Below are 27,723 nucleotides of genomic sequence, written 5' to 3' on the forward strand. Positions count from 1 at the left end.
AAACTAGATACAATGAGATGGCAGAGAAATACGTTCTAGATGAAGGAATAAGATAAAACCCAAGAACAACTAACTAAGCGAAATGAAGACAGGCAATCTCCTTGAATAAAAATTCAGAGTAGTAATAGTAAAGAAGATCCAAGATCTCAGGACAGAATGGAGGCATAGACTGAGGGGATACAATAAAGAGCTAGATGCTTTAAAAAACAGAGATGAACAATAACTGAAATGAAAAATACAGTAGATGGAATCAGTAGTAGAATAAATGAGGCAGATGAAAAAGTGAGCTGGACACCAGATTGCTGGAAATCACTGCTTTGGAACAGAATTAAGAAATGTGGACAGTCCAAGAGACTTCTGGGACGGCATTAAATGTACCAGCATTTTCATTATAGGGGTCCCAAAAGGAGAAGAAAGGGCCTGAGAAAGTATTTGAAGAGATAATCGCCAAAAAATTCCCTAAGGAAAGGAAATGCACACTCAAGTCCAAGAAGTGCAGAGAGTCTCATACAGGATAAACCCAATGAGAAACACATTAAGACACACATTAATCAAACTGACAAAAATTAAAGAGAAAATATTAAAAGGAACTAGGGAATTCCTGTCTGGTTATCAGCTGATTTTTTTAAAGCAGAAACTCTGCAGGCCAGAAGGGAGTGGCATGATATATTTAAAGTGATGAAAGGGAAAAACACACAACCAAGAATACTCTACCCAGAAAGGCTCTTGCTTAGCTTTGACAGAGAAATCAAAAGCTTTACAGACAAGAAAAAACTAAGAGCTCAGCACACCCAAATCATCTTTACAACAAATAGGAAAGGAACTTTTCTAGACAGAAAAGTTAAGGCTATAACTGAAAACGAGAAAATTGCTAATGGGAAAGTTCACTGTTGTAAAGGCAACCAAGCAGTAAAATTAGGAAATCAATCACACACGAATATTAAGACCAGCAATGGTGAGTAGAGTACAAATACATTTGAAATTAAGAGACTGGCAACTTAATCATATATATATATGTATATAGACTGCTAAATCAAAACCTCATGGTAATTGCAAGCCAAAAACCTATAAGATACACGCTCACAAAAAGAAAAAGTAACCCAAACCTAACACTAAAGATATTCATCAGATCACAAGGGAAGGGGAAAAAAAAAGACCTACGAAAACAAATCCAAAACAATTAACAAAATGGCCTTAAGAACATATATATTGATAATTACCTTAAATGTAAACAGATTAAATGCTTCATTCAGAAGACACAGATTGGCTGAATGGATATAGAAACAAGACACACACACACACACATGCTGTCCTCAAGAGACCCACTTCAGATCTAAGGACATACAAACTGAAAGGGGATGGAGAAAGGTATTCCATACAAATGAAAATCAAAGAAAGCTGGAATAGCAATACTCATATCAGGCAAAATCAACTTTAAAATAAAAAAATGTTACGAGAGACAAAAAAGGACAGTACAAAATAATCAAGATTAGTCCAAGAAGATATAACAATTGTAAATATGCACCCAGCATAGCATTTGTCTTATACATTGAGGAACTCCTAACAGTCATAAAAGGAGAAGTCGACAGGAACACAATAGTGGGGGACTTTAACACCCCTCTTACATCAATGGACAGATCCAGACAGAAAATCAGTAAGGAAACACAGGCCTTAAATGACACATTAGACCAAATGGACACTGCATTACAAAACCTAGGGGACACAGAAAAAGCAATTTTAAGAAGGAAGTTTATAGTAAGACAATCTTACTTCAGGAAACAAGAAAAATCTCAAGTAAACAGCCTAGTCTTACAGCTAAAGCAACTAGAGAAAGGAAAACAAAACTCAAAATTAGTAGAAATCATAAAGATCGGAGCAGAAATAAGTGGAGACAGTGAAAACAATAGAAAAGATCAGTGAAACTAAAAGTTGGTTCTTGATTAACCTTTACCAGATGCATTAAGGAAAAGGAGAGGGCTCAAATCAATACAATTAGAAACGAAAAACTAAGCTACAGTGGACACCACAGAAATACAAGGATCATAAGAGACTACCATAAGCAGCTATATGCCAGTGAAATAGACAGCTTGGGAGAAACGGACATATTCTTAGGAACGCACAGCCTTCCAAGACTGAACCAGAAGAAATGCGAGCAGACCTGTCCTAAATACTAAAAGTGACACTGTGATTTAAAAACTTCCAATAAACAAAAGTCTAGGGTCACATGGCTTCACAGGTGAATTCTATCAAACACTTAGAGAAGACTTAATATCTGTTCTTCTGAAACTATTACAAAATATTAGAGTAGGGAACACTGCTAAACTCAATAGAAAAAGCCACAATCACCCTGATGCCAAAACCAGATAAAGATACCACAAAAAAGAAAATTACAGGCCACTATCACTAATGAACACAGATGCAAAAATTCTCAAAATATTAGCAAACTGAATTCAATAATACATTAAAAGGACCCCTAACCATGATCAAGTGGGATTTAGCCAGGGATACAAGGATTTTCCAGTATCTGCAAATCAGTGTGATATGCCACATTAACGCATTGAAGAATAAAAACCCTATGATCATCTCAGTAGATTCAGAAAAAGCTTTTGATAAAATTTAACATTCATTTATGATTAAAAAAGCTCTCCAGAAAGTGGGCATAGAGGGAACCTATATCAACATAATAAAGGCTACGTACAACAAACCCACCACTAACATTACACTCAACAGTGAAAATCTGAAAGCATTGCCTCTAAGATCAGGAACAAGACAAGGATGTCCACTCTCATGACTTTCATTCAACATAGGTTTGGAAGTCTTAAGCCAGAGCAATCAGAAGAAAAACAAGGGTTCCAAAAGAAGTGTCTGTTTTGAGATGATATGATATAAGACCATACATAGGATATCCTAAAGACATTACCAGAAAACCACTAGAGCTAATCAGTGAATCTGGTAAAGTTGTAAGATACAAAATTAAGACACAGAAATTTCTGGGATTTCTGTATACTAACAATGAAAGGTCAGAAAGAGAAATTAAGGAAACAGTCCCATGTACTGTCACTTCAAAAAGAACAAAATACCTAGGAATAAGCCTGCCCAAGAAGGCAAAAGATCTGTACTCAGAAAACTATAAGACACTGATGGAAGAAATCAAAGATGACACAGAGAGATACACCATGTTCTTGTATTATAAGAATCAATATAAAAACAACTCTACTACCCAAAGCAATGAACAAATTCAGTGCAATCCGTATCAAATAACCAATAGCATTTTTCACAGAACTAGAACAAAAAAAGTTTACAGTTTGTATGCAAACACAAAAGACTCCGGATAGCCAAAGCAGTCTTGAGAAGGGTTAAAAACAGAGCTGGAGGAAACAGGCTCCCTGACTTCAGACTGTACCTCAACTACAGTAATCAAAATAGTATGGTACTGGCACAAAAACAAATATAGATCAATTGGAACAAGATGGGAAGTCCAGACAGACGTATGGTCCACTAATCAATGACAAAGGAGGCAAGCCTATACAGTGGAGAAAAGACAGTCTCTTCAATAAGTGAGAAAACGACAGCTACATGTAAAAGAATGAAACTAGAACATTTTCTAACATTATACACAAAAATTAAATGGATTAATGACCTAAAAGTAGGATTAGATATTATAAAACTCTGAAGAGGAAAACACAGAACACTCTCTGGCATAACCTGAAACAATATATTTTTGGATCCACCTCCTACAATAATGAAAATAAAAACAAATGGGACCTAATTAAACTTAAAAGCTTTTGCATAGCAAAGGAAACCATAAACAAAACAAAAAAAACAACCCACAGAATGGGAGAAAATATTTGCAAATGAAGCCACCGACAAGGGACTAATCTCTAAAGTATGTAAATAGCTCATGTAGCTCAATAACAAAACACCAAATAACCCAGTCAAAAACTTGGCAGTAAATCTAAACAGACATTTCTCCAAAACAGACATACAGATGGCCAAAATGCACATGAAAATATGCTCAACATCACTATTAGAGAAATGCAAACCAAAACAGTGAAGAGGTATTACTTCATACCAGTCAGAACGGCCATCATCAAAAAGTCTACAAACAATAAATGCTAGAGAGAGGGTGTGGAGAAAAGGGATCCCTCTTACACTTTTGGTGAGAATGTAAGTTGGTGCAGCCACTGTGGAGAACAGTATGGAGGTTCCTTAAACTAAAAATAGAACTACCATAGGTAGGACCTAGCAGTCCCACGCCGGGACATATATCCAGAGGAAACCATAATCTGAAAATACACACGCACCCCAGTGTTGACTGCAGCACTGTTTACAATAGCCGAGACCTGGAAGCAGCCTAGATGCCCACTGATAGAAGAGTGGGTAAAGAAGGTGTAGAGTATATATACACAGTGGAATATCATTAAGCCATAAAAAAGAACAGAATAATGCCATTTGCAGGAACATGGACGGACCTAGAGATCATTATACTAGGTGATGTAAGGCAGATAGGTATCTGCCATGTGTCACTTACATGTGGAATAAAAAAAATACTAAATACAAAACAGAAGTAGAGTCAAATACATAGAAGACAAACTTATGCTTACTAAAGGAGAAAGTAGAGAGAGGGATAAACGAGTTTTGGATTAACAGATACACACTATTATATATAGAATAGATCACCACCAAGGACCTACTGTGTAGCACACTATACTCAGTATTTTGTAATAACCTATAAGGGAAAAGAATCTGAAAAAAATATATATGTATGCATAACTGAATCACTTTGCTGTACACCTGAAACTAAGACAGTATTGTTAATCAGCTATACTTCAATAATAAATACATAACAACTTTACTGTTAGCTTTAAAAAATATATGATAGGGTGTGGTTCTCTTTTTGTTTGCCGTTAATAACAATTAAGGGCACTACTTTTTCTTGGATGGTTCATAGTGTGATTAGTTTTAGTCGAGTGATACACATTTGTTTATTAAATGGGAATGGAAATGTGTAAAACTGTTGCTTTTACATGCTTAAAAGTCTACTTGGCTAGTAGTTTGCTTTTGTGCTTTTTGGATTTGTAATTGTTAACGTTGTTAGTCATGCTCAGTGGTGTCCAACTCTTTGCAACCCCATGGACTGTAGCCTGCCAGGCTCCTCTGTCCATGGAATTCTCCAGGCAGAATACTGGAGTGGGTTGCTAGGTTAGTTTCCATTTAAAAAGGAACGGTGATGGTGAGAAACATGACTGACATTTGAAATCATGTAATTGAAAGGGTGTATATTGGAGGAGGCTAACCAGTCCATTCTAAAGGAGATCAGTCCTGGGTGTTCTTTGGAAGGACTGATGCTAAAGCTGAAACTCCAATACTGTGGCCACCTCATGCAAAGAGTTGACTCATTGGAAAAAGACTCTGATGCTGGGAGGGATTGGGGGCAGGAGGAGAAGGGGACAGCAGAGGATGAGATGGCTGGATGGTATCACTGACTCAATGGACGTGAGTTTGGGTGAACTCGGGGAATTGGTGGCTCTTTGGGTCGCAAAGAGTTGGACACGACTGAGCGACTGAACTGAACTGAACATAACCTCAGGTCTAAATTGTAACAAAAATATCATCCAAAAGGAAAGAAAATGTAGTTTAATATTACTAATACTGTAAATCAAAGAATCCTAAATAAAATGTTAGCAAGTAGAATCCAGGAACGTCCTAAAACAATATATATAGAGATCAAGTAGGATTTAGTCCAATAATGCAAGACTGATTTAATATTAGAAAGTATAATTTATTGGGAGAAGAAAAATCAAAATGCCCAAATAGGTTTTGGTAAAATTCCAAATTTATTACTGATTAAAAGCATCAAAAGCCCTTTTATCATAGGAATAAACATGTTCTTAACCTGTTGAAGATTATCCATTGGAAGCTGTCAGTGATCATCCAGTTAACAGTGAAGCACTAATGACTTTCCATTACAGTTAGGAGTCAGCCAGGAGAACTACTGCTGGGGGACAAGGCAGTAGATGAGGAAGAGAAATAAGAATAAGTAATGAAGAGGAAAGACTAAATTCTTACATACCTAGAACATTTCAAAAGAATCAGTTGGAAATTATGAAAGAATGTTTAACACTAGCTCGCTCTGAAATACAGGACTGGGCAGGAGACCCACTTTTTCTAGCACTCAACTTACAAAAATAAGCACAGGTATTAATTTGATAAATAAGTTCTTAATCTGGAGCCAAAAAGTTTAGTAAGATGGCCAAATAGAAAACAGGCAAAAAAAAAAAAAATTAACCTTCTTATGCATAGCAAAAGATCCTATTCACAGTGGTATTGAAAACCTCTAAGGTACTTAAAGATAAATTTATTGAGAAATATGCAAGATGAAAAAATTGTAAAACTTTATAGAAGGACAGAAAAGGCCAGAATAAACAGCTGTGTCATATTCTTGGTTGGGAAGACCCAATATGGTAGAGATGTCAGTTTCCCCCCAAATTACTCGCAAAATTCTGATTAGTTCAGAATTTCTCTACAAGCAGATACTCTTAAGAGGAACTAAAATGTTTTAAAACAAAAATAATGGAGCAGGACAGAGATAATATAAGTAGTGTCCTAGAGGCACTAATTTAACAGGTACAGGTTTAGAAAATATGTATATGGGAATTTACTATATGGCAAAGAAGACACTTCAAATTAGTGGAGAAAATAAAGAATTAGTCAATAAATTGTGGAAGTAAAAATTTATTGGGAAACATTAATTGCATTCCTAATGTACATGTTTTCCCATTAACTTGAGGCTTCGAGATTTAGTGTGAAAAATAAAAAAGGACATCATAAGAAAACATCTTTATAATTGTAGGAGAGTGCTAGGTATATCACCAAGGCTAGAAATTAGTAAATTTAACTGTATAATGGTAAAAGATGCCATAAGCAAAGTGGAAAAGGAGTTAATAAACTTGAAACTAATATTTGTAACATAAAGTACTTGGCAAATACATGAATAAGAAAGAAATGCAAGACTTTCCTGATGGTCCAGTAGTTAAAAATCTTCCCTCCAATACTTGGGACACAGGTTCGATCCCTGGTCTGGGAAGACACCACATTCCATGGGGCAGCTAAGCCTGCGCACCACAGCTGCTAAGCCTGCACTCTGGAGCTCGTACTCGGCAACAAGAGAAGCCACCACAATGAGAGGCCTGTGTGCCCCAACTAGACACAGCCCCAGTGCAGTCAAAAATACATCTCAAAAAAAAGAGAGAAATGGACATGGTCAGCTTAACATCTGGAAAAATACTAAGTCTCAATTATATTCAAGAAAGTATAAGGAAAGCAAAATTGGTCAAGATGATAAAGACAGATTACATGCAATATTAGTGAACGTTTCCTAACGAGGGAACTCATATATTGGTGTTAGGATCAACAGCTGATCATATAGCTTGATCCTACAGTTGTTGATCCTACAACTAACCAATAGCTAGGCCACAGAAAGAAAGCCACAAAATGCTGTAGAGTCAAACACTATCTATGGAAGTATGTATATAGATTTATCCCATGAATTCTTCCATTTGTATAAGATTTTTAAAAATCTGTGCACTGAAATTCTAGAGCAGCGTGCACCTGTTCACAGTGATTATCTTAGTGGGTCGTGGGATTCAGAAAGAAATGGAACTATTTTTCATCTCTTATGTCTTTTTAGCTTATTGTATCACTTTCATATATTTATTTTGGGGGAGTAAAACAAAATGTGGATTATTTATGCACACTTCCAAATTACTGCCCTGTTAGATTTATGTAGTACATAAAGTGATTCAGTAATTTTAACAAACTACTTTTATTTTCTGCTCTCTACAGGATAGTATTTAACAGGTCTTTTTTTAAACACTTCTTTTTTTACAAGTCTTATATTTAAATTTTTGGCTGTACCCTGCGGCATGTCGGATCTCGGTTCCTCAGCCAGGGATCAAACCTGTATCCCCTGCACTGGAAGGCAGAGTCTTAGCCATTGGACCACCAGGAAAGTCCCTTTAAAAACAGTTTCTATAATTCGTTAGACTGACACTTGGAAATATTATGCCCTGAAACCTTTAAGAATCTTAAGAGTTTCAGAAGCCACCATGGCATACACACACACACACACTTTTCCTCATGAAATGCAATGAAATACAAATGAAACACACACAGACACACACACACACACACACACACTTTTCCTCATGAAATGCAGTGAAGTACAAATGAAAAAGTTGGCCAGTTTCCTCAGATCCTTAGTGAAGGTAAGTAGAGAGCAACAAAACTTGGCTGAGGTGTGAGTGCTGGATGCCTCATAGACTGGTCACTGACCATGTGACTCACATCTGTATATGAGCTCTGTGGTGAAATTCACACTCAGCGCTGCTGCAAAATATTAAAAGGGAGTACATTTCAGGGTCATTCAGACTTTTCATATAGTTAAGACATCAAAGCGATTGTCAGATCTGTGAATGTCAAGGAGATGTTTCAAACAAAGTCTTTGTATGTGTATTGTAAAATTGGGGGGAAATTCAAAAGAGCACAAAAAAGGAAAGCAAACTTCCCTTATAAGCCTATTTCCAGAAATACCATGGTTATGAATATTTTAATTTAGAATCTCATTTTAAAAACTTTATAAAAAGGAAGCAGTTGAAGCTTTAGAATGATTGTGAGTTGTCACTTTTTAACCCATAGACACCTTGACAAACAGACCTTAATTTTCCAGACGAGCTAAAGCAGCTTTCTAAAATTCATAGGAAGATGACTGGTAGTGGGAGTAGTTCTCTACAAACCTGGCGAGGATTTATAACATCATTTATTGAAACTCCCTAGAGGCTGCCCCTGGCACAGCAGTCTACTGACCATCGTCTGGGTTTAGCTGCAGGTGTGGGCTGGGAGGGATTGGGGGCAGGAGGAGAAGGGGACAACAGAGGATGAGCTGACTGGATGGCATCACTGACTCGATGGATGTGAGTCTGAGTGAACTCCGGGAGTTGGTGATGGACAGGGAGGCCTGGCATGCTGCGATTCATGGGGTGGCAAAGAGTCGGACATGACTGAGCAACTGAACTGAACTGAACTGAACTGAACTGTGGGCTTCCTGTGGCGGTTCCAGGGAGAGTTGAGAGAACACAGAGAGGGCTCCTAGAAGCAATTAGGTCACCCTTTTTAAAACTGAGTGTTGTACACGCTAGGCTCAGCTTGTATTGAGTTGTCTAATGGGCATTTTATGTCTGTTTCATTTCGGTATATTATGTATGGCCTCACTTGAAATGGAGAGAACTCTGTACTGTTTTGTGCATAAGTTGGCCGTGGGACCACTTCCTTGTTGGTTACCCCATAAGTTTAGTTTAAGCCTCTCAAAAATTCAAGAGGAATGAAAACACAAAGGAAGAAAATGTTGTTTAAAGTAAAAAGATGCTGGCAGAGGTTGAAATTATGTCAGGGAGAAGAGAAGGACCGGAAGGTTGCTGGAGGGAGGGGCTCTGTTTCAGAAAAGGAGCAGCTGATGCGGGGTGAGGCAAGGTGCAGAGGAGGCTCAGGGTGTGCCCTGGGAAGCAGCTCGGCCTCCCAGTGGAGGGAGGGCTGCCCTGTGGCTGCAGAGGCGCCCACCAGTGTGGCAAGGAGGGAAAAACAAGAGGGCAGTCCAGAAGACCTATGCATTTTACATTTTGGTCTCAAAAATGCAGATGAGTTGCTGGGAAATACTGATACATTCTTTCACTAATCTCAACATTTAGAAGGGTATCAAATTCCTGAAATTAGAGGTTCTAAATAATTATAAGACTCTTACAGTGCCTACCTACGAACTCACTAGTATCTCCTTCTGAACAACTGCATGCTTCCATACAGGAAAGTGCTTCAGTGCAGGTTACATATAGGGGGAAAATGCTGCCCCACCATCAGGTTTTCTTTCTCAGTGTTGCGTGGCTGGGGAGACCTTGAGAAGGGTGTCTTGCTAGCAAGTCATAAAAGCACCTGGTTAATATGGGATAGAGAAGCTGAGTAACCTGGCATCTCAGAGTCATCATTCTTGCCTCCTCTCTTATTTGTTCATGAAAGTTTTAGGCAGATACTGATTTTAATTTATTTTTTTTAAAAAGCTTTTTTTAAAAAAATGCTGGTAAAATATACATGAAACTTACCACGTTAATAATTTTTAGGTGTACAGTTCAGCAGCAGCCGGTAAACTCACAATATTTTGCAACCATCACCACTATTTCCAGAACTTTTAAAATCACCCCAAACAGAGAATGTACTAATTAAACAATAACTCCCCATTCCTCTCTCCCAAGCCCTGGTACCTCCGTTCTACTTTCCATGACTCGTACTGTGGTCCTTCTGTGACTGGTGTATTTCACTTGGCATGGTGTTTTCAAGGTTTATTGTTACTGTGACACGTATCAGAACTGCCCTCCTTTTTAAGGCTAATACTCCATTGTACATATATACGACATTTTGTTTATCCGTTAATCTGTTGGTGTAAACTTGGGTTGCTTTTACCTTTTAGCTATTATGAAAAATGTTGCTGAAAACATAAGTGTGCAAATATCTGTTTGAGTCCCTGCTTTCAGTTCTTCTGAGAATATACCTAGGAGTAGAACTGCTAGATCATATGGTAATTCTTTAATTTTTTGAGGTAGTCAGACCCGCCAGCAATGCATGAGGACTCTCTACATCTTCCAAGACAATAGAAATGAAAACAAAAATAAACAAATGGGAACCAGTCAAACTTACAAACTTTTGCCCAGCAAAATAAACCAGAAACAAAATGAAAAGACAGTCTACAGAATGGGAGAAAATATTTCCAAACAATGTGACCGACAAGGGATTAATCTCCAAAATATACAGTTTATACAACTCAACAACAAAAGCAATTCAACAGAAAAATGGGCAGACAGTGTAAATAGACATTTCTCCAAAGAAGAAACACAAATGGCCAACAGGCCCATGGAAAGATATTCAACATCACTAATTATTAGAGAAGTGCAAATCAAAACTACAGTGAGGTACCACCTCACACTGGTCAGAATGGCCATCATTAGAAACCCTACGAATAACAAATGCTGGGGAAGGTATGGAGAAAAGGGAATAATCCTCCTATACTGTTGGGAATGTAAGTTGGTGTAGCCACTATGGAAAACAGTATGGAGTATTCTCAGAAAACTAAAAATAGAATTGCTGTATGGTCCAGCAATCCCACTCATGGACCTATATCCAGACAAAACTCTAATCCAAAAAGATACATGCACCCCTATTCACAGCAGCACTGTTCACAATAGCCAAGATGTGGAAATAACCTAAATGGTCATTGAGAGATGAATGGATAAGGAAGATGTGGTACGTAGACACAATGGAACACCACCCAGACATAAAAATGAATGAAATAATGCCATTTGCAGGGACACAGATGGATCATTTTAAGTGAAGTAAGCCAGAAAGAGAGAGACAAATGCTATATGGTCTCACTCATGTGGAATCTAAAATATGACACACAGGAACCTGTCTGTGAAATAGAAACAGCCTCACAGAGCACAGACCCACCTGTGGCTGCCAAGGGGGAGAAAGCAGGGGCAAGGATGGAGGGGGAGGTTGGGCTTCCCAGATGCAAAGCTGTTACATACAGAATGGGTAAACAGTAAGGTCCTAATGTATAGGACAGAGAACTGTATATTCAACATCCTATGATAAACCAAAATGCAAAAGTATTTTTAAAAAGAATATATATATATATAACTGAATCACTTTGTTATACAGCAGAAATTAATACAACATTGCAAATCAACTATACTTCAGTTTAAAGGAAAAACAAATGCATGAGGGAGGGTTCCAACTCAAGATGGTGACACAGGAAGATCCTGAGCTTCCCTCCTTCCATGGATGCACAAATTCCAGCTACGTATGGAACAATTTGCTTTGAAAAAACCCTAAAAACTAACAGACTCCTGCATGTTGGGCAAGTAAGAAAGAAACCAGATTGTAGTGGGTAGGAAAGGCTGAGACACAATCTCACCATAACCCCTCACCCAGAGCTGCTTTGTAAGGAGGGAAGGGTTTGAAACCCACCCAGGCACCCCAACTTTTAAGGCCTGCACCTGCGAGGTGAGGCCTCAAAATATCTAGCTTTGAACACTAGCAGGGCTTGCATCCACCAGACCCAGGAGACGTGGAAGTGGCTCTTAAAGGGCTCACGCACAGGCTCTCAGGGCTCCACACTGAAGCAGTCATTTGAAAAGCACCAGGACTTGCCTCTGAGGCTTATCTGCTGATCTTAAAGCATCAGCCTGAGAGGCAGGGGCCTGCTGGGATTCCCTCTAGGGATGGAGGATGGAGGGCACCACCTTCATGCTCTTCTGCCTTGGTAGACCCTGCAGATGCCATGTTTTGTATGTGGTTTTTGCTTGGGGCGGGGGGTGGGGGGGCGCCATCTTTATACTCTGTTTCTGTTGGGCTCCAGCCAGCAGGCACCATCTTGGGGCTGTCCTCTGCCACACTCCAGAGCACCAGCATCTCCTGGAGGGAACTTTTACACGTGTCAGCTCCCACCTAGGGATGCCCCTTGATCACCTGGCATGCATTCCTGGGCCCTGTGAGACTATTAACAGTGGAAAGACAGTTCTTGGCCATCTGCCATCCCCACAGCATTGCACAGAAACACAGACTGAAGTCCACCCAGTCTTGAGATTGCTTGTGCAGGAGCCTTGGCCTGAGGGGCAGGCCTCCAATCTGGCACAGTCCTAGGGGCCAACAGAGTTGCTCTCATAGAATGGAGGCCACTGGACACAACCTTTGTGCTCACCTTCGGCCTTGCCCTAGGTCACCAGTATCTTCCAGCAAGAGGCTTACACCCTTGTCTGGCCCTCAGATTTTTGTAGCTGCTTTCAGGGGACACCTTTGTATCACCTGACTGGTGGCCAGCAGGGGTCATGCTCACAGGTCCCACAGGACTGTAAACAACCACCCCCTCTAGGCACAAGAAGCAACAGGCTAGGAGCTCAGCCATTCTTTGAAAGAGGCCTGTTAGCACATCATCACAGCTGCAGCCTGAAGGGTAGGCTTTTAATTAAACACACATCTAAGGCTCACCATAATCAATTCCAGAGAGTGTGGACGGTGAGTGAGGTCATCTTTTGCCATGCTCAACAGCTCCAGTATCTCCTGGAGGGGAGCTTTTACACACATCTGCTGCTCCTGTTTTTGTGGCTGCAGCCTATGGGCTGCCCCTTGATTGCCTGTCTCCAGAGGACCGGGGGAGGGGGCTTGGGTCCCTTGGTCACACAGGACTGTAACAGTGTAGGCCACCACCCCCAGGGCGCTGCGCAGACGGCCAGTCTCCCTATCCTAGAGCTTTGGCCTGAGGCGCAGGCTTCTGGTTTGACGTACATCTAGGGGCTTACAGAAGTCCTCTCAGGAAACTGGCCAGGGAGGCCATCTCATAGATCATTGGTATCTTCCAGAAAAGAAGTTTATACTCTCATCTGGACCCCAATTTTTTGGACTCTGGTGGGAGGGACACCTCCAGATCCCATAGGACTGTATATATTTGCAAACTTTAAAATCTGCTGCCTGAGATTTTTCCCTTTGGGAAAATGACAGGCCTTGGCATACCTTCAACTCCTGATAACTATTAACAATAAAATAGGCAGCTGTTTAGACAATCAGAAAGCTTTCAAAGACAGCCAACAGCTAGAGCATGGTTAAGCAGTAAGGTTCATCACCTACACAAAATCTACTCCTTCAAGACTGGGGAGTTGGCTCTTGTATTTAATACGTAGAGTCAAGCAAAAGGACTATGGTCCAAATGAAAGAACAAGACAAAGCCTCATAAAAAAAAAAAAAAACAACAACAACAACCTTAAATAAACGGATAAGTAATTGACCTGATAGAGTTCAAAATAATTGTCATAAAGATGCTCACCCGTCTCAGGGGAAGAATGGGTCAACAAACAGAACTTCAACAAAGAGATAGAAAATAAAAGTACCAAGTATTGAAGTCACAGAACATTTGTATTATAGAAGTGCCAGAAGGAGTAGAGAGAGGGAGCAGAAAACTTAAATTTGAAGACGTAATTGCTGAAAATGCCCCTAATCTGTGGAAGAAAACTGACATCCAGATCCAGGGAGCCCAGGGATTTCCAAAAATACTGAACCCAAAGGAATTTACCAAGACAGATTATACTTAAAATGTCAAAAGTTAAAAACAAGGAGAGAATCTTAATTTTTCAGCAGACACTGCAGGCCAGAAGGGAGTAACACGACATACTTAAAGCGCTGAAAGAAAAGAAATTCTATCAAGAATATTCTACCTGGCCTATTTATCACTCAGAATTGAAGGCAAGATAGAGTTTTCCAGACCAGCAAAAGCTAAAGGAGTTCACCACCACTAAGCTAACTTTATAAGAAGTGTTAAAGAAACTTCTTTAAGATGAAAATAAGGGGCACTAATTACAAAACATACGAAAGTGTAAATCTGTCAAAGGTAAATATATAGTAAAAGGAGTGGATTAATCACTTATAAAACTAGAATGAAGGTCAGACAGAAGTAGTAAAAATAACTGTAACTGCAATAATTAACTGTTAAGGGAGGTACAGTATAAAAGGATGTGACTTAAATGTGGGCAGGAAGAAATTTAGAATGTGTTTTAACTTATTATCAACTTAAAATAGATTGTTATAAAGTTCTAACTCTTCCATATGTAAGCCTCCTGGTAACCACAAAGTAAAAACCTATAGTAAATACACAAAAGATGAGAAAGAAATTTAAGCATATCACTAAAGAAAGTCATCAAACCACAAAGGAAGAGAGCAAGAAAACAGAGGGGAACTATATAAAACAGCCAGAAAACAATTAAGAAAATAGTAATCGGCACATACCCATCAATAATTATGGTTAATTATGTCAAAAATTAAATGTAAATGTACTAAGTTCTCCAGTCAAGAGACAGAGCAGCTGAATGGGTTAAAAAAACAAGACCCTTGTATATGCTATCTAGAAGAGACTCACTACAGATAATAAGGACTCAGAGTGAAAGTAGAAGGATAGAAAAATACATTCCATGCAAATGGAAAACAAAGGAAAGCTAGGGTAGGCATATCAGACGAAATGGATTTTAAAACAAAGACTGCAATAAGAGAAAGATGGGTGATATATAATGATAAAGGGGTCAACCCAACAAGAGGGTGTGACATTTGTAAATATTTAGGCACCCAACGCAGGAGCACATAACTATATAACGCAACCATTAACAGACTTAAAGTGAGAAACAGCAATACAATAAATAGTGGGGACTTTAATGCCCCAATTACATCAGTGCATAGACCATCCAGACAAAGAATCCATAAGGAAACACTGGCTTCAGATGATACATTAGATCACATAAATGTAACAGACAGACATACAACATTCCGTACAAAAGCAATAGAATACACATTCTTAAGGGCACAAGGAGTATTCCCCAGGTCACATTTTTGGCCACAAGACAAGTTGTGGTGTTTTTTTTTTTTTTTTTTTTTTTGCACCACATCACACGGCTTGTGGGATCTTAGTTCTGGACCAGGGAACAAACCTGGGTCCTCAGAAGTGAAAGTGTGGCTTCCTAACCACTGGACCACTAGGAAGTTCGCCAAACAAGTCTTAATAAATTTAATGAGGCTGAATGCTATCAAACATCTTTCACACCCATGATGGTATGAAAATAGAAGTCAACTACAAGAAGAAAATTGGGAAAGTGACAGATGTGGAGCTGAAAACCACCTGCTACTGAACAACTGGTAGTTCAGAGAAGAAATCAGAAGAGAAGTCAAACAGGACTTTCAGAGAAATGAGAAAGGAAATACAGCACACCAAACTCACAGGGTGCCGCAAAGGCAGTTCTCAGAGGGGCTGTGCACGTACGCTTAGCCGTGTCCGACTCCTGGCGACCCTGTGGACTGCAGCCTGTCGGGCTTCTCTGTCCGTAGGATTTTCCAGGCAAGAGTACTGGAGTGGGTTGCTGTTCCCTTCGCTGGGGGATTTTCCCAAGCCAGGGATCGAACCCGTGTCTCCTGTGTCTCCTGCATTGGCAGGCAGATTCTCTACCACTGCTCCATCTGAGAAGCTCATTAAAGGGGAAGCTCAGAGCAATAAATACCTACCCTCAAGAAACAAGAAAAAATTTGAAAAACATAGCTTTATACCTCAAGGGACTAGGAAAAGAACCAAAAATGAAATCCAGAGTTATTAGAAGGAAGGAAATAACAAAGATCAGAGCAAAAATATATGAAATAGAGACAAAAAAGACAGTAGAGAAGATCAGTAAAATTAAATGCTGATTCTTGGGAAAGATAACTGAACTGCCAAACCTTTAGCTGTGATTTACCAAGCGAAAAAGACAGAGGACTGGGAATTCCCTGGCAGTCCAGTGGTTAGGGCTCTGTGCTTCTACTGCACGGGGCATGGGCTCACTATCTGGCTAGGGAAGATCCTGCACGCCATGGGGCGCGGACAAATAAATAAATGACTAAATGAAAGGCGTATTAAAAACAATTTTAAAAAAGAGGACTCAAATAGATAAAAATCAAATGAAAGAGGAAACATTACAACCAATACCAGTAGCATCATTCACAGAACTAGAACAAATAATTTTAAGATTTGTGTGGAACCACAGACAACCCCAAATAGCCAAAGCACTCTTGAGAGAACTTGAGAGAAAAGAAAATGCTGGAAGTATTATATGCTCCCTGCCTTCAAATTATAATTCAAAGCTATGGTCATCAAAATAGTATAGCATTCACACAAAAACAGATGTACAGATCAATGGAACAAAATAGAGAACCCAGAAGTAAATCATGTATACATGGGTCAGTTAATTTATGACAACAGAGACAAGAATGCACAATGGAGAAAGGATGGTCTCTTCCATAAATGGTGTCTGGAGAACTGGACAGCCATATGTAAAAGAAGGAAATTGGACCATTAACTTAAACACCAATTAATTCAAAATGGATTAGAGAATTGAACATTAAGACCTGAACCCTAAAATCCCTGATATGCAGTCAGTTCCTTGACATCAGTCTTGGTGATGATTTTTTGGATCTGGCTGCAAAATCAAGAGGTAACAAAATGAAAAATAAGCAAGCGGGACCACATTAAAATAAAAAGCTTCTGTAAAGCAAAGGAAATCATCAACAAAATGAAAAGGCAACCTACTGAATTTGGATCATGTATCTGATAAGGAGTTAATATCTAAAATATATTTTAAAAATTTTGTACATATCTATAGCAGGAAAAAAAACACCTGATTACAGTCAACCCTTGAACAATGAGGGGGTTAGTTCATGTGTAATTTATAGTCAGCCTTTCATATACACAGTTCTGCTTTATGGGTTCAACCAGACACAGACTGTATAGTATTGTAGCTGCTAAGTCACTTCAGTTGTGTCTGACTCTATGCGACCCCACAAACGGCAGCCCACCAGGGTCCACCGTCCCTGGGATTGTCCAGGCAAGAACACTGGAGTGGGTTGCCATTTCCTTCTTCAGTGCATGAAAGTGAAAAGTGAAAGTGAAGTTGCTCTGTCGTGTCCGACCCTCAGCGACCCCATGGACCGCGGCTTTCTAGGCTCCTCCGTCCATGGGATTTTCAGGCAAGAGTACTGGAGTGGGGGGCACTGGCTACTAAAAAGTATCTGTGTATAAGTGGAGTCAGCTGTAAGAAATGAGCAGATCTGAATGGACATTTTCCCGAAGACAAACAGAGGGCCAACAGGTATATGAATAGATGCTCAACATCATTAATGATCAGGGAAATAAAAATCAAGACCACAAATCGAATACCACCTCACACCTATAGGAGTGGCAGTCATCAAGAAGACAGCAACTAACGTGTTGAGGAGGGTGTGGAGAAAGGGAGCCCTCCCTCGCTGTTAATGGGATTGTAAATTGGTGTAGCCACTACAGAAAGCAGTATGGAGGCTCCTCAGAAAAGTACAGACAGAACCACCATATGACCTAGCAGCTCCAGCGCTGGGTATTGGTCCAAAGAAAACAAAAGCACTAATTTCAAAAGATATACACACCTTCATGTTCATTGCAGCAGCACTTAGAATAGCCAAGATACAGTGTCCAGTGATGCATGAATGGGTAAAGAAAATGTGATAACACGCACACACTCTCTTATACTCACTCACATGCACAGTGGAATATAATTCAGTCATGAAAAAGAAATCCTGTCATTTGGGACAACATGGATGGATCTTGAGGGTACTCTGCTACGTGAAGTAAGTCAGAGAAAAACAAATGCCATATGACCTCACTTCAGTTCAGTCGCTCCGTCATGTCCGACTCTTTGAGATCCCATGAACTGCAGCACGCCAGGCCTCCCTGTCCATCACCAACTCCCGGAGTTCACTCAGACTCACGTCCATCGAGTCAGTGATGCCATCCAGCCATCTCATCCTCTGTTGTCCCCTTCTCCTCCTGCCCCCAACCCCTCCCAGCATCAGAGGCTTTTCCAATGAGTCACAACCTCACTTAACGGAATTTAAAAAACCAAAATAAGTTCATATATAAGGATAACAGATTGGTAGATGCCAGGATCCAGGGCGTGGGGTCGGTAAAATGGGTAAAGGGAGTCAAAAAGTACGATTTTGCACTTGTAAGTCATGGGGATGTAATGAATAGTATGCTAACTACAGTTAATACTTTATTGCATATTTGGAAGTCACTAAGAATAAATCTTATAAGCTGTCATCAGAAGAAACAAATTTGTAACTTATGGTGACTAATTGTAACTAGATTTATTGTAATCATTTCACAATATATATAAATACTTGAAACTGATGTTATGTTATAGTTTTAAAAAGTATGCTTAAAAAAAAAAGCACATGGGTCCTCTGGACACATGTTGGTCTGTGTAGAATCTGGCCCACTCATAAATCCTGCTAGACTTTGCCCCACTAACTTCCCTGAAGGGGCTCTTCCTTATACTCTCTGTAATGCCAAGGTTGACTATGACCTGAAGACTCTTGAGTACAATGTTGCCTTTCCTTATATGCTGTTTGTGCTTGCAACCCAACCAACTTCTCAAACCAAGCATCATACTGTTTTAAAGATGCATAAAGGCATTATATATGATCTATAAAGACAAGCCAAGAAATGACTGAACAAAAGTCGGGATAGTGAGTACTTCGGGGGTGGGGTGGGGGCGCTGATTGGGAAGAGGCACCTAGGAAGCTCTGAACAGGGCTGGCCACCCCCTCCACAACTCTAGGGGATGCCACTCACATAAACTCTAGCTCCCCGAGTACGAGATAGTGCCTATCCTTACCAGAGTGGTGGATACAAAGGCATGCATATTTTTCTCTAAAAAAATAGTATATTAATTCTCACAGAACAATGCATTCATTTTATATGGATTTCTGAATATATTACCAATTGTGCCAGGATTCGGCAAACTTTTTCTGTAAAGGGCCAGATGGTAAGTATTTTAGGCTTTTCAACAAATAAAGCCTGTGTCACAGCTGCTCAGGTCTGCTGCTGTAGTGTAAAAGCAGCCAGAGAGTGTATAAATGAGTAGGTGTGATTATATCCCAGGCTTTATTTACAGAATCAGGTGGCTGGGTTTGGCTTGGGGCCAAAGTTTACTAAACCCCAGATGACGCAGTTAAATCTTTGAAAGGAAAAAAATATACCTGTGGTCCATCTCACAGGATTTTGAGTAGAGTGTGAAACAAAGGATTCATTGGTGATATTGTAGGAAGGTCAGTGATGAAGCCTTTTGTAATCTATGTTTATTTTTGAATAAATTCTGACTGTGAAACATTTGATCTAAATTTGACTTTTTGTCCTTTGTTATATAAGACATTGAGAGAAAACTGCTGTTTGAACCTTGATTTCATTAGGGAACCACTTCTGTCAGAATTATTCAGATTAATTCTTTTACTAATAATAGTAAACCCAACTACAATAATATCATTTGTCATGAACTGATCATCACCAGATGTTAGACATGATGCCAGGCACATTATACATGTTACTTCTCTTCTTCACAACAGTTCTTCAATGTAGACTTTTTTGAGGGTCTCCATTTTGCAAGAGAAAAGCTGACTCTTCTAAGGTCACATAGCTAATAAAGCTGAGATCTGAACCCGAATTGTTCACTTTCAAAGTTCATAGTCTTTTTTTCCCTACAGTACACTTCCTCTATAAAAGGCATCCTCATTTAATGCTGCCAAAATCACCTTTGTTTTAGATTGTCTTCGCAGTTTTACTGACTTAGAAGAACTTGATGAGACAGAGTTATATATGTGCCACAAGTGCAAGAAGAAGCAAAAGTCCACTAAGAAGTTTTGGATTCAAAAACTACCCAAGGCAAGTATTGCATTTCAAGTCATAATGCAGTTTTGAGGGGGAAAATGCTTATGATTGGTTGGAAGACAAATTATTTTTCTAACTTTATATTTATATAATCTGCATTGGTCTCTAGGGTTTTCAATAAAACTAAGCCCTTTATGAATTCATAAGTAAATATGTCCTGATCACTATTTACAGAGCGTGACGGGTGGGGTTTCCCCACCACACCATCAACATGCAGTTCTGTGACACCATGGGTGTCCTACATACAATTCAGCTCCATTCTGACACTCTTTACTCAGAGAGAGCATCAGATTCCAGGGGTAAAGGCACTCAGTCCCACAAGATCGCCCTCTACATCAGACGTCATCACAAGCCCAGGCTGTTACTTTGGGCTTAGGCTTCTGAAGGGACAACTGCAAACTGAGGGCTCCTACGACTCCTTGCTTGGACTACAGACATCAGTCACGTGTCCCCATTGTCCCTCCTCCTCGTGACCGACTAGGTAGAAATCAGAGGTCCCCATGACCCTCGTCCCTTCTTGAGTTCCATTAATTTGCTACAGCAACTCACAGACCCCAGGAAACCTGTCTGCTCACCAGATTATCAATTCACGACAAAGGATGTTAAAGGATACAAATCAACAACCAGATGAAGAGATAGAAAGGGCAAAGTCCTGAACAAAGGAGTTTTTGTCCTCATGGAATTTGGGGCCTTGCATGGTGGCACGTGGAAGAGCTCTGGTTCCCCAACCTGGAAGCACTCCAAACCTTGTCCTTTGGGCTTCATTACACAGACATGACTGATTAAATCACTGGCCACTGCTGATGGTTCGACCTCCAATGCCTCTCCCCTCTTGGGGGTCAGGGAGGTAGGACTGAAAGTTTTAACTCAATTTCTTGATTGGTTCTCTTGGCAACAAGCCCCCATACCTCACTAACATAACAAAAGATCACTCTGTGTGGCTCTCTTCACTTGGGAAATTTCAAGGCTTTTAGGATCTTGTGTCAGGAAAGGAGACAAAACTAAACACATTATAAATCACAGTATCATAAAAAGGTATTCATGGAAGAAACCAATATCAAGATCAAAAGGAAAACTGATAGACTGCCTAAAATATTAGCTAAGAGATATTAGTACCATCAAGTAGTTAATTTTGATTGAAAGGTAAATTAAGTGCTTGTTTATAGTTTTTGTCTTTATTTCTCATCCAGGTGCTATGCTTACATTTGAAAAGATTTCATTGGACAGCATATTTAAGAAACAAAGTTGATACATATGTAGAATTTCCCCTGCGAGGCCTAGACATGAAATGCTACTTACTAGAGGTAACGTAATTACGTTTGTTAGTAAAATTAAGTTTTCACGGAGAGAGGGTGGAGGTCACTGAGGTAGGGAGATGCTGATGTCATTGACCACTGCTCCTAACTCAGTCCTGGGATACCTTCTCCCCTGATCTGTAGCCCGAGAACAGTGGCCCAGAGAACTGCCTGTACGACCTTGCTGCTGTGGTGGTGCACCATGGCTCTGGGTGAGTATGCCACCGGGCTCTCTTGGGGTTGGGAATAGGGCAGTAAAGACCTGCAGTTTTGTACCACTCTCAGTAACTCTTTCCCAGCTCCCTCTACAACAGATTCACATTCATTCACTAAAATGGACAAAAATAGACAAATTTAATTCAGATGATCATTATATCTATTACTGTGAGCAAGAACCCCTTAGAAGAAATGGAATAGCCCTCACAGTCAACAAGAGTCCAAGATGCAGTACTTGGGTGCAATCTCAAAAATGACAGAATGATCTCAGTTTGTTTCCAAGGCAAACCATTCAAATCACAGTAATCCAAGTCTATGTCCCAACCACTAACGCTGGAAAAGATGAAGTTGAACGGTTCTACAAAGACATATAAGACCTTCTAGAACTAATACCAAAAGAAGATGTCCTTTTCATCATAGGGAACTGGAATGCAAAAGTAGAAAGTCAAGAGATACCAGGAGTAACAGTCAGATTTGGCTTTGGAGTACAAAATGAACCAGAGCAAAGGCTAACAGTTTTGTCAAGAGAACGCTCTGGTCATAGCACACATCCTCTTCCAACAGCATAAGAGACAACTCTACACATGGACATCACCAGATGGTCAGTCCTGAAATCAGATTGATTATATTCTTTGCAGCTGAAGATAGAGAAGCTCTAAACAGCCAAAACAAGACTGAGAGCTGACTGTGGCTCAGATCATAAGCTGCTTATTGCATAATTCAGACTTAAACTGAAATAAGTAGGGACAACTACTAGGCCATTCAGGTATGGCCTAAATCACATCCCTTGCAGTGGAAGTGACAAATAGATTCAAGGGATTAGATCCGGACAGAGTGCCTGAAGAACTATCATTGTACAGGAGGCAGTGATCAAAACCATCCCCAAGAAAAAGAAATGCAACAGGGCAGAATGGCTGTCTGAGGAGGCCTTGCAGACAGCTGAGAAAAGAAGAGAGGCAAAGGAGAAAGAGAAAGATACACCTGTCTGAATGCAGAGTTCCAAAGAATAGCAAGGAGGGAGAAGAAGGCCTTCTTATGCGAGCAATGCAAAGAAATAGAGGAGAACAATAGAATGGGAAAGACTAGAGATCTCTTCAAGAAAATTAGAGCTACCAAGGGAACATTTCATGCAAAGATGGGCGTGATAAAGGACAGAAATGGTATGGACCTAACAGAAGCAGAAGATATTAAGAGGTGGCAAGAATACACAGAAGAACTGTACAAAAATGGTGTTAATAACCTGGACAATCACAATGGTGTGATCACTCACCCAGAGCCAGGCATCCTAGAGTGAAGTGGGCCTTAGGAAGCATTACTAAGAACAGAGTTAGTGGAGATGATGGAATTCCAGCTGAGCTACTTCAAATCCTAAAAGATGATGCTCTGAAAGTGCTACACTCAGTATGGCAGCAAATTTGGAAAACTCAGCAGTGGCCACAGGACTGGAAAAGGTCAGTTTTCGTTACAGTCCCAAAGAAGGGCAATGCCAAAGAATGCTCAAACTACCGCACAGTTGTGCCCATTTCACATGGTAGGATAATGCTCAAAACCCTTCAAGCTAAGCTTCAACTATACGTGAACCAAGACTATCCAGCTGTACAAGCTGGATTTGGAAAAGGCAGAGGAACCAAAGATCAAATTGACAGCATCCATTGGATCATAGAGAAAGCAGGAGAGTTCCAGAAAAACATCTACTACTGCTTCATTGACTACATTAAAGCCTTTAACTGTGTGGATCACAACAAACTGCGGAAAATTCTGAAAGAGATGGGAATACCAGACCACCTTACCTGCCTCCTGAGAAACCTGTATGCAGGTCAAGAAGCAATAGTTAGAACTGGACATGGAACAACTGACTGGTTCAAAATTGGGAGAGGAGTACGTCAAGGCTGGTATGTTGTCACCCTGTTTATTTAACTTGTATGCAGAGTACATCATGCAAAATGCTGGGCTGGATAAAGCCCAGCCTGGAATCAAGATTGCCTGGAGAAATAACAACAACCTCAGATATGCAAATGATACCACCCTTATGGCAGAAAGTGAAAAGGAACTAAAGAGCCTCTTGAAGGTGAAAGAGGAGAGTGAAAAACCCGGCTTAAAACTCAACATTCAGAAAACGAAGATCATAGCATCCGGTCCCATCACTTCATGGCAGATAGATGGGGAAAAAAATGGAAACAGTGACAGACTTTATTTTCTTGGGCTCCAGAATCACTGTAGACGGTGACTGCAGCAATGAAATTTAAAGATGCTTGCTCCTTGGAAGAAAAGCCGTGATCAACCTAGAGAGTGTATTAAAAAGCAGAGATGTCGCTTTGCCAACAAAGGTCTGTATAGTCAAAGCTATGGTTTTTCCAGTAGTCATGTACAGATGTGAAAGCTGGACCATAAACAAGGCTGAGCACCAAAGAATTGATGCTTTTGAACTGTGGTGCTGGAGAAGACTCTTGGGAGTCCCTTGGACAGCAGGGAAATCAAAGCAGTCAATCCTAAAGGAAATAAACCCTGAATATTCACTGGAATGACTGATGCTAAAGCTGAAACTCCCAATACTTTGGCCACCTGATACAAAGAACTGACTCACTGGAAAAGACCCTGATGCTGGGGAAGATTGAGGGCAAGAGAAGGGGGCAACAGATATGAGATGGTTGGATGGCATCACTGACTTAATGGACATGAGTTTGAGCAAACTCCAGGAGATAGTGAAGGATAGGGAAGCCTGGCATGCTGCAGTTCATGGGGTTGCAAAGAGTTGGACACAACTAAGTGACTGGTAGAACTTTCCTTCAGTCTTGGTGGGAAAGCGTATTCCTGAGATACGTTGCAAAGCATGAAGAGAAGGCACACGAACGCAAAATGGAGAAAGGTTCATTTGAGCCCAGCATTCACAACTAGTCTATTGTCCACAAAATCCTGAGTAGTCATTACTCCAAAAGACTGCTGATTTCCTTGGCCAATTGATATTTAAATGGAGGGAAACAGGTATTATTTAGAATAAACTTCATGTTCTCTACTTGAAAGGTACATTTCTTACTTTGTTATGTAACATTCTTGATTACTTTTTTCCCTTGAAAGCCTGTATTAGGGGTATATTCCTTCCTTTTTCTGGTCTGCTTGAGGATGTTTTAGCTTCAGAGTTGGCAAGCCACTATCCATGTTGAAAATCCTCTTCCCTCTGAACTTTGTACACATTGCTCTATTGACCTCACCATTCATAGTTATAAATGATAAGTCCATTACACGTCTGATTCTCATTTGCTTGTTTTTTTCTTTGGACTTAAGAAATTACTTGAGATGTATTTTTTTTGGTAGTTGACAGGGATACTCTTAGTCTGGTGTCTTCAGCTCATGAAATGTTTTAAGGGTTTTTCTAGCAGTTTGTGAAGGTCTTTGTTCTGTCTAAAGGCTTTCTCCTAACCAGGAGGACTGACTCTGGGGCTCCGTGTGTGAGTTGGTGGGTCATGCTGAGAAGGAAAAGCCTTTGATGGTCAAAGTCAGAAAGAAAGTGCTTCCCTGGAGGCAGATTTCTGTCCTATGCTCAGGTTTCTTCTAAGACTGATGGGAAATCTGGTCCTAAGTTTTCCATGTTTCCATAGGCCTTGACCTCTGCTTGTTAAGCTCCTTTGATGTTTAGTTTCTGTTAATCCAGTGCCATGTAAACACAGCTTTGTGTGCTCCAGAAAATCTTCAGCTTCTGGTCAGTCCGTGGCACTCTTCCCTGTCTTCCGGTGTCACTACAGTCCTTGTCATTTCGATGGGTTTCAAGAAGATAAACATGTGAGCTTAGTCAACTGTCTTAAACTACAAATCTCCAGAATTTATTCCATACAGTACTTATTAAAATTTATTGTCCTTCTAGTATTTTATATGGTTGCACAGATTCTTGTGTGACTTCTGTAGACTTTTTCTTTGATCATTTGACCTTTCTTTACAGGGTCGGTTCTGGACATTACACAGCATACGCAACTCACGAAGGTCGCTGGTTCCATTTCAATGACAGTACTGTAACACTGACTGATGAAGACACCGTGGTGAAGGCCAAGGCCTACATCCTTTTTTATGTGGAACGCCAGGCCAAAGCTGGATCGGACAAACTTTAATACCTCCTCCAAATCATTATTTGTCAACTATACCGGACAGACATTTCCAATTTTCCATAAATACTTGATCCAAGATTTAATTTCATTATGCACTTTTCAGTTTCCTGTTTTGGGTTTAGTTTTATTTTGTCAATGGTAGTGACTTATTGAACATGGGCACCAACTAATTTTTTTTGTTTTTAGTTCTACCAGAAAACCTCAGCAGATATTTTGATTTGCTGCTTTAGTTGTAATAATTCAGTTTTTATATGTAGTTTCAAGAATTTATTAGTTCTATTTGACTTTTTTATATTAATGTTCAGTTCTCACTTTGCGGCACATTTACGTCAATGCTTTGTTACTCTCATATGCTGAAAGCGAGAGATGTTCCCGACTGTGAAGAGCAGTGTAACCACCTACTGCCTTCTCACAGATCCAAGGGAGATCAGGCTGGCTCTAAACCAAGTATCATGTGTGCACATAAATCTGTGGCTCACGAGAGTTCAGTGACTGCTCAGTAATCATTCTTTCTGCTGGTAAAAAGGGCATCATTAAATAGACCAGGTGACTGCTGCTCTTGATCTCTCTCAAAGGTGCTGTTTATCAGCACTAACTAAATAAATCGGTTGATTCCGTTATAACTACATTGCAAATTCAAGAATTACTTTTTTTTTTTTTGGTTTGGGGGCACTTTCATAGAGGAGATAGGTGTACTGAACAGTCCAAATAAGACCAGATACACTTAAAAGTGTTCCAAAAATTCTGTGACTCAGCTACATGTTATCCAAGCATTATTTATCCAGTGTGAAGAAACTGTAGTGTTGTTTGCCTTTTTGAGTCAGCACCTAATTCCCCCATTGGTTGTAGCACTGGGGTTAACTGCATGTCCACTCTAGTCCTGCTTCTTACTTAGCCACCAGAGTTTGAGATGCTACCTTCCAAAGTTGATTCTGACCATCACCTAAACTTCGGGAACACTGTGGAGTCCACAGGAGGAAACTAAAGTCTTTAAGTTTTGACAACTCTTTAAAGCTCTCACTGGCCTATCCTCATAGCAGAGCAAATGAAAATAGCTTCACTTTGAATGAGTAGAGTTTTTCTTGTTTAGGTTAGCAGTCTTTTAAAATTGTTTTCAAGAAAAGTAGGCACCAGCACTGCTGCTGCTGAGTCGCGTCAGTCGTGTCCGACTCTGTGCGACCCCACAGACGGCAGCCCACCAGGCTCCCCGATCCCTGGGATTCTCCAGGCAAGAACACTGGAGTGGGTAGGCACCAGCACTACTTAGCTTTAATTCAAACTGAAATCTGGAACCAGAATCCCATCTAATGAAGCTTCTGTGCTTTCCAGAAGTGTTTTCAAGCCAGCCTGCTGGTCTTGGGGTACTGTGCTTTCCCGAAGTGTTTCAGCCAGCCTGCTGGTCTTGGGGTGCTGGTGCACAACGTACAAATTAGTGAGGGGAGGAGGGAGCTCCGGCTGGGCCTGTGCAAGAGGAACACGCCCATTTTCATGCTCGCTGCTTGTTCCAGTCAGTATTTTCCTCCCATCCCAGTTCTCTACAAGTTCTTACGGGGGTGCAGAATGCAGTTTATGTTAAGCCAGCCAATCAGACTTTCTCATATTATTTTTTTCTGTTAAAAAAAATGGTCCAGATTTTAAGTGTATGGATGTAAAAGAAAGTTGAGTGGCACTCCCCCTAGCTTGGATATTTGAAGCTGCGGGAGCAGAGCTGCTCCATTCCCATTTTAATATTAGCTGGAAAAATCCCACATTTTCT

At 40.2% G+C, this 27,723-nt stretch overlaps 1 protein-coding gene across 3 annotated transcripts in view; it reads left to right on the forward strand.

The window, feature by feature from the left end:
- The window catches only part of USP3 (ubiquitin specific peptidase 3), a 97,183-nt gene extending 70,217 nt beyond the window's left edge, over window positions 1-26,966 (forward strand). For all 3 annotated transcript variants that reach the window (XM_068963881.1, XM_068963882.1, XM_068963883.1), the window contains 4 exons: window positions 20,235-20,353; window positions 21,550-21,663; window positions 21,799-21,866; window positions 25,805-26,966. In XM_068963881.1, the coding sequence (XP_068819982.1) occupies window positions 20,235-20,353; window positions 21,550-21,663; window positions 21,799-21,866; window positions 25,805-25,970 (467 nt within the window). In that variant the 3' untranslated portion in view covers window positions 25,971-26,966. The remainder of the gene's footprint in view (window positions 1-20,234; window positions 20,354-21,549; window positions 21,664-21,798; window positions 21,867-25,804) is intronic.
- Window positions 26,967-27,723: the final 757 nt, after the last annotated feature.

This window comes from Capricornis sumatraensis, chromosome 2 (genome assembly GCF_032405125.1).
Source record: "Capricornis sumatraensis isolate serow.1 chromosome 2, serow.2, whole genome shotgun sequence".
Classification (NCBI taxonomy): domain Eukaryota; kingdom Metazoa; phylum Chordata; class Mammalia; order Artiodactyla; family Bovidae; genus Capricornis; species Capricornis sumatraensis.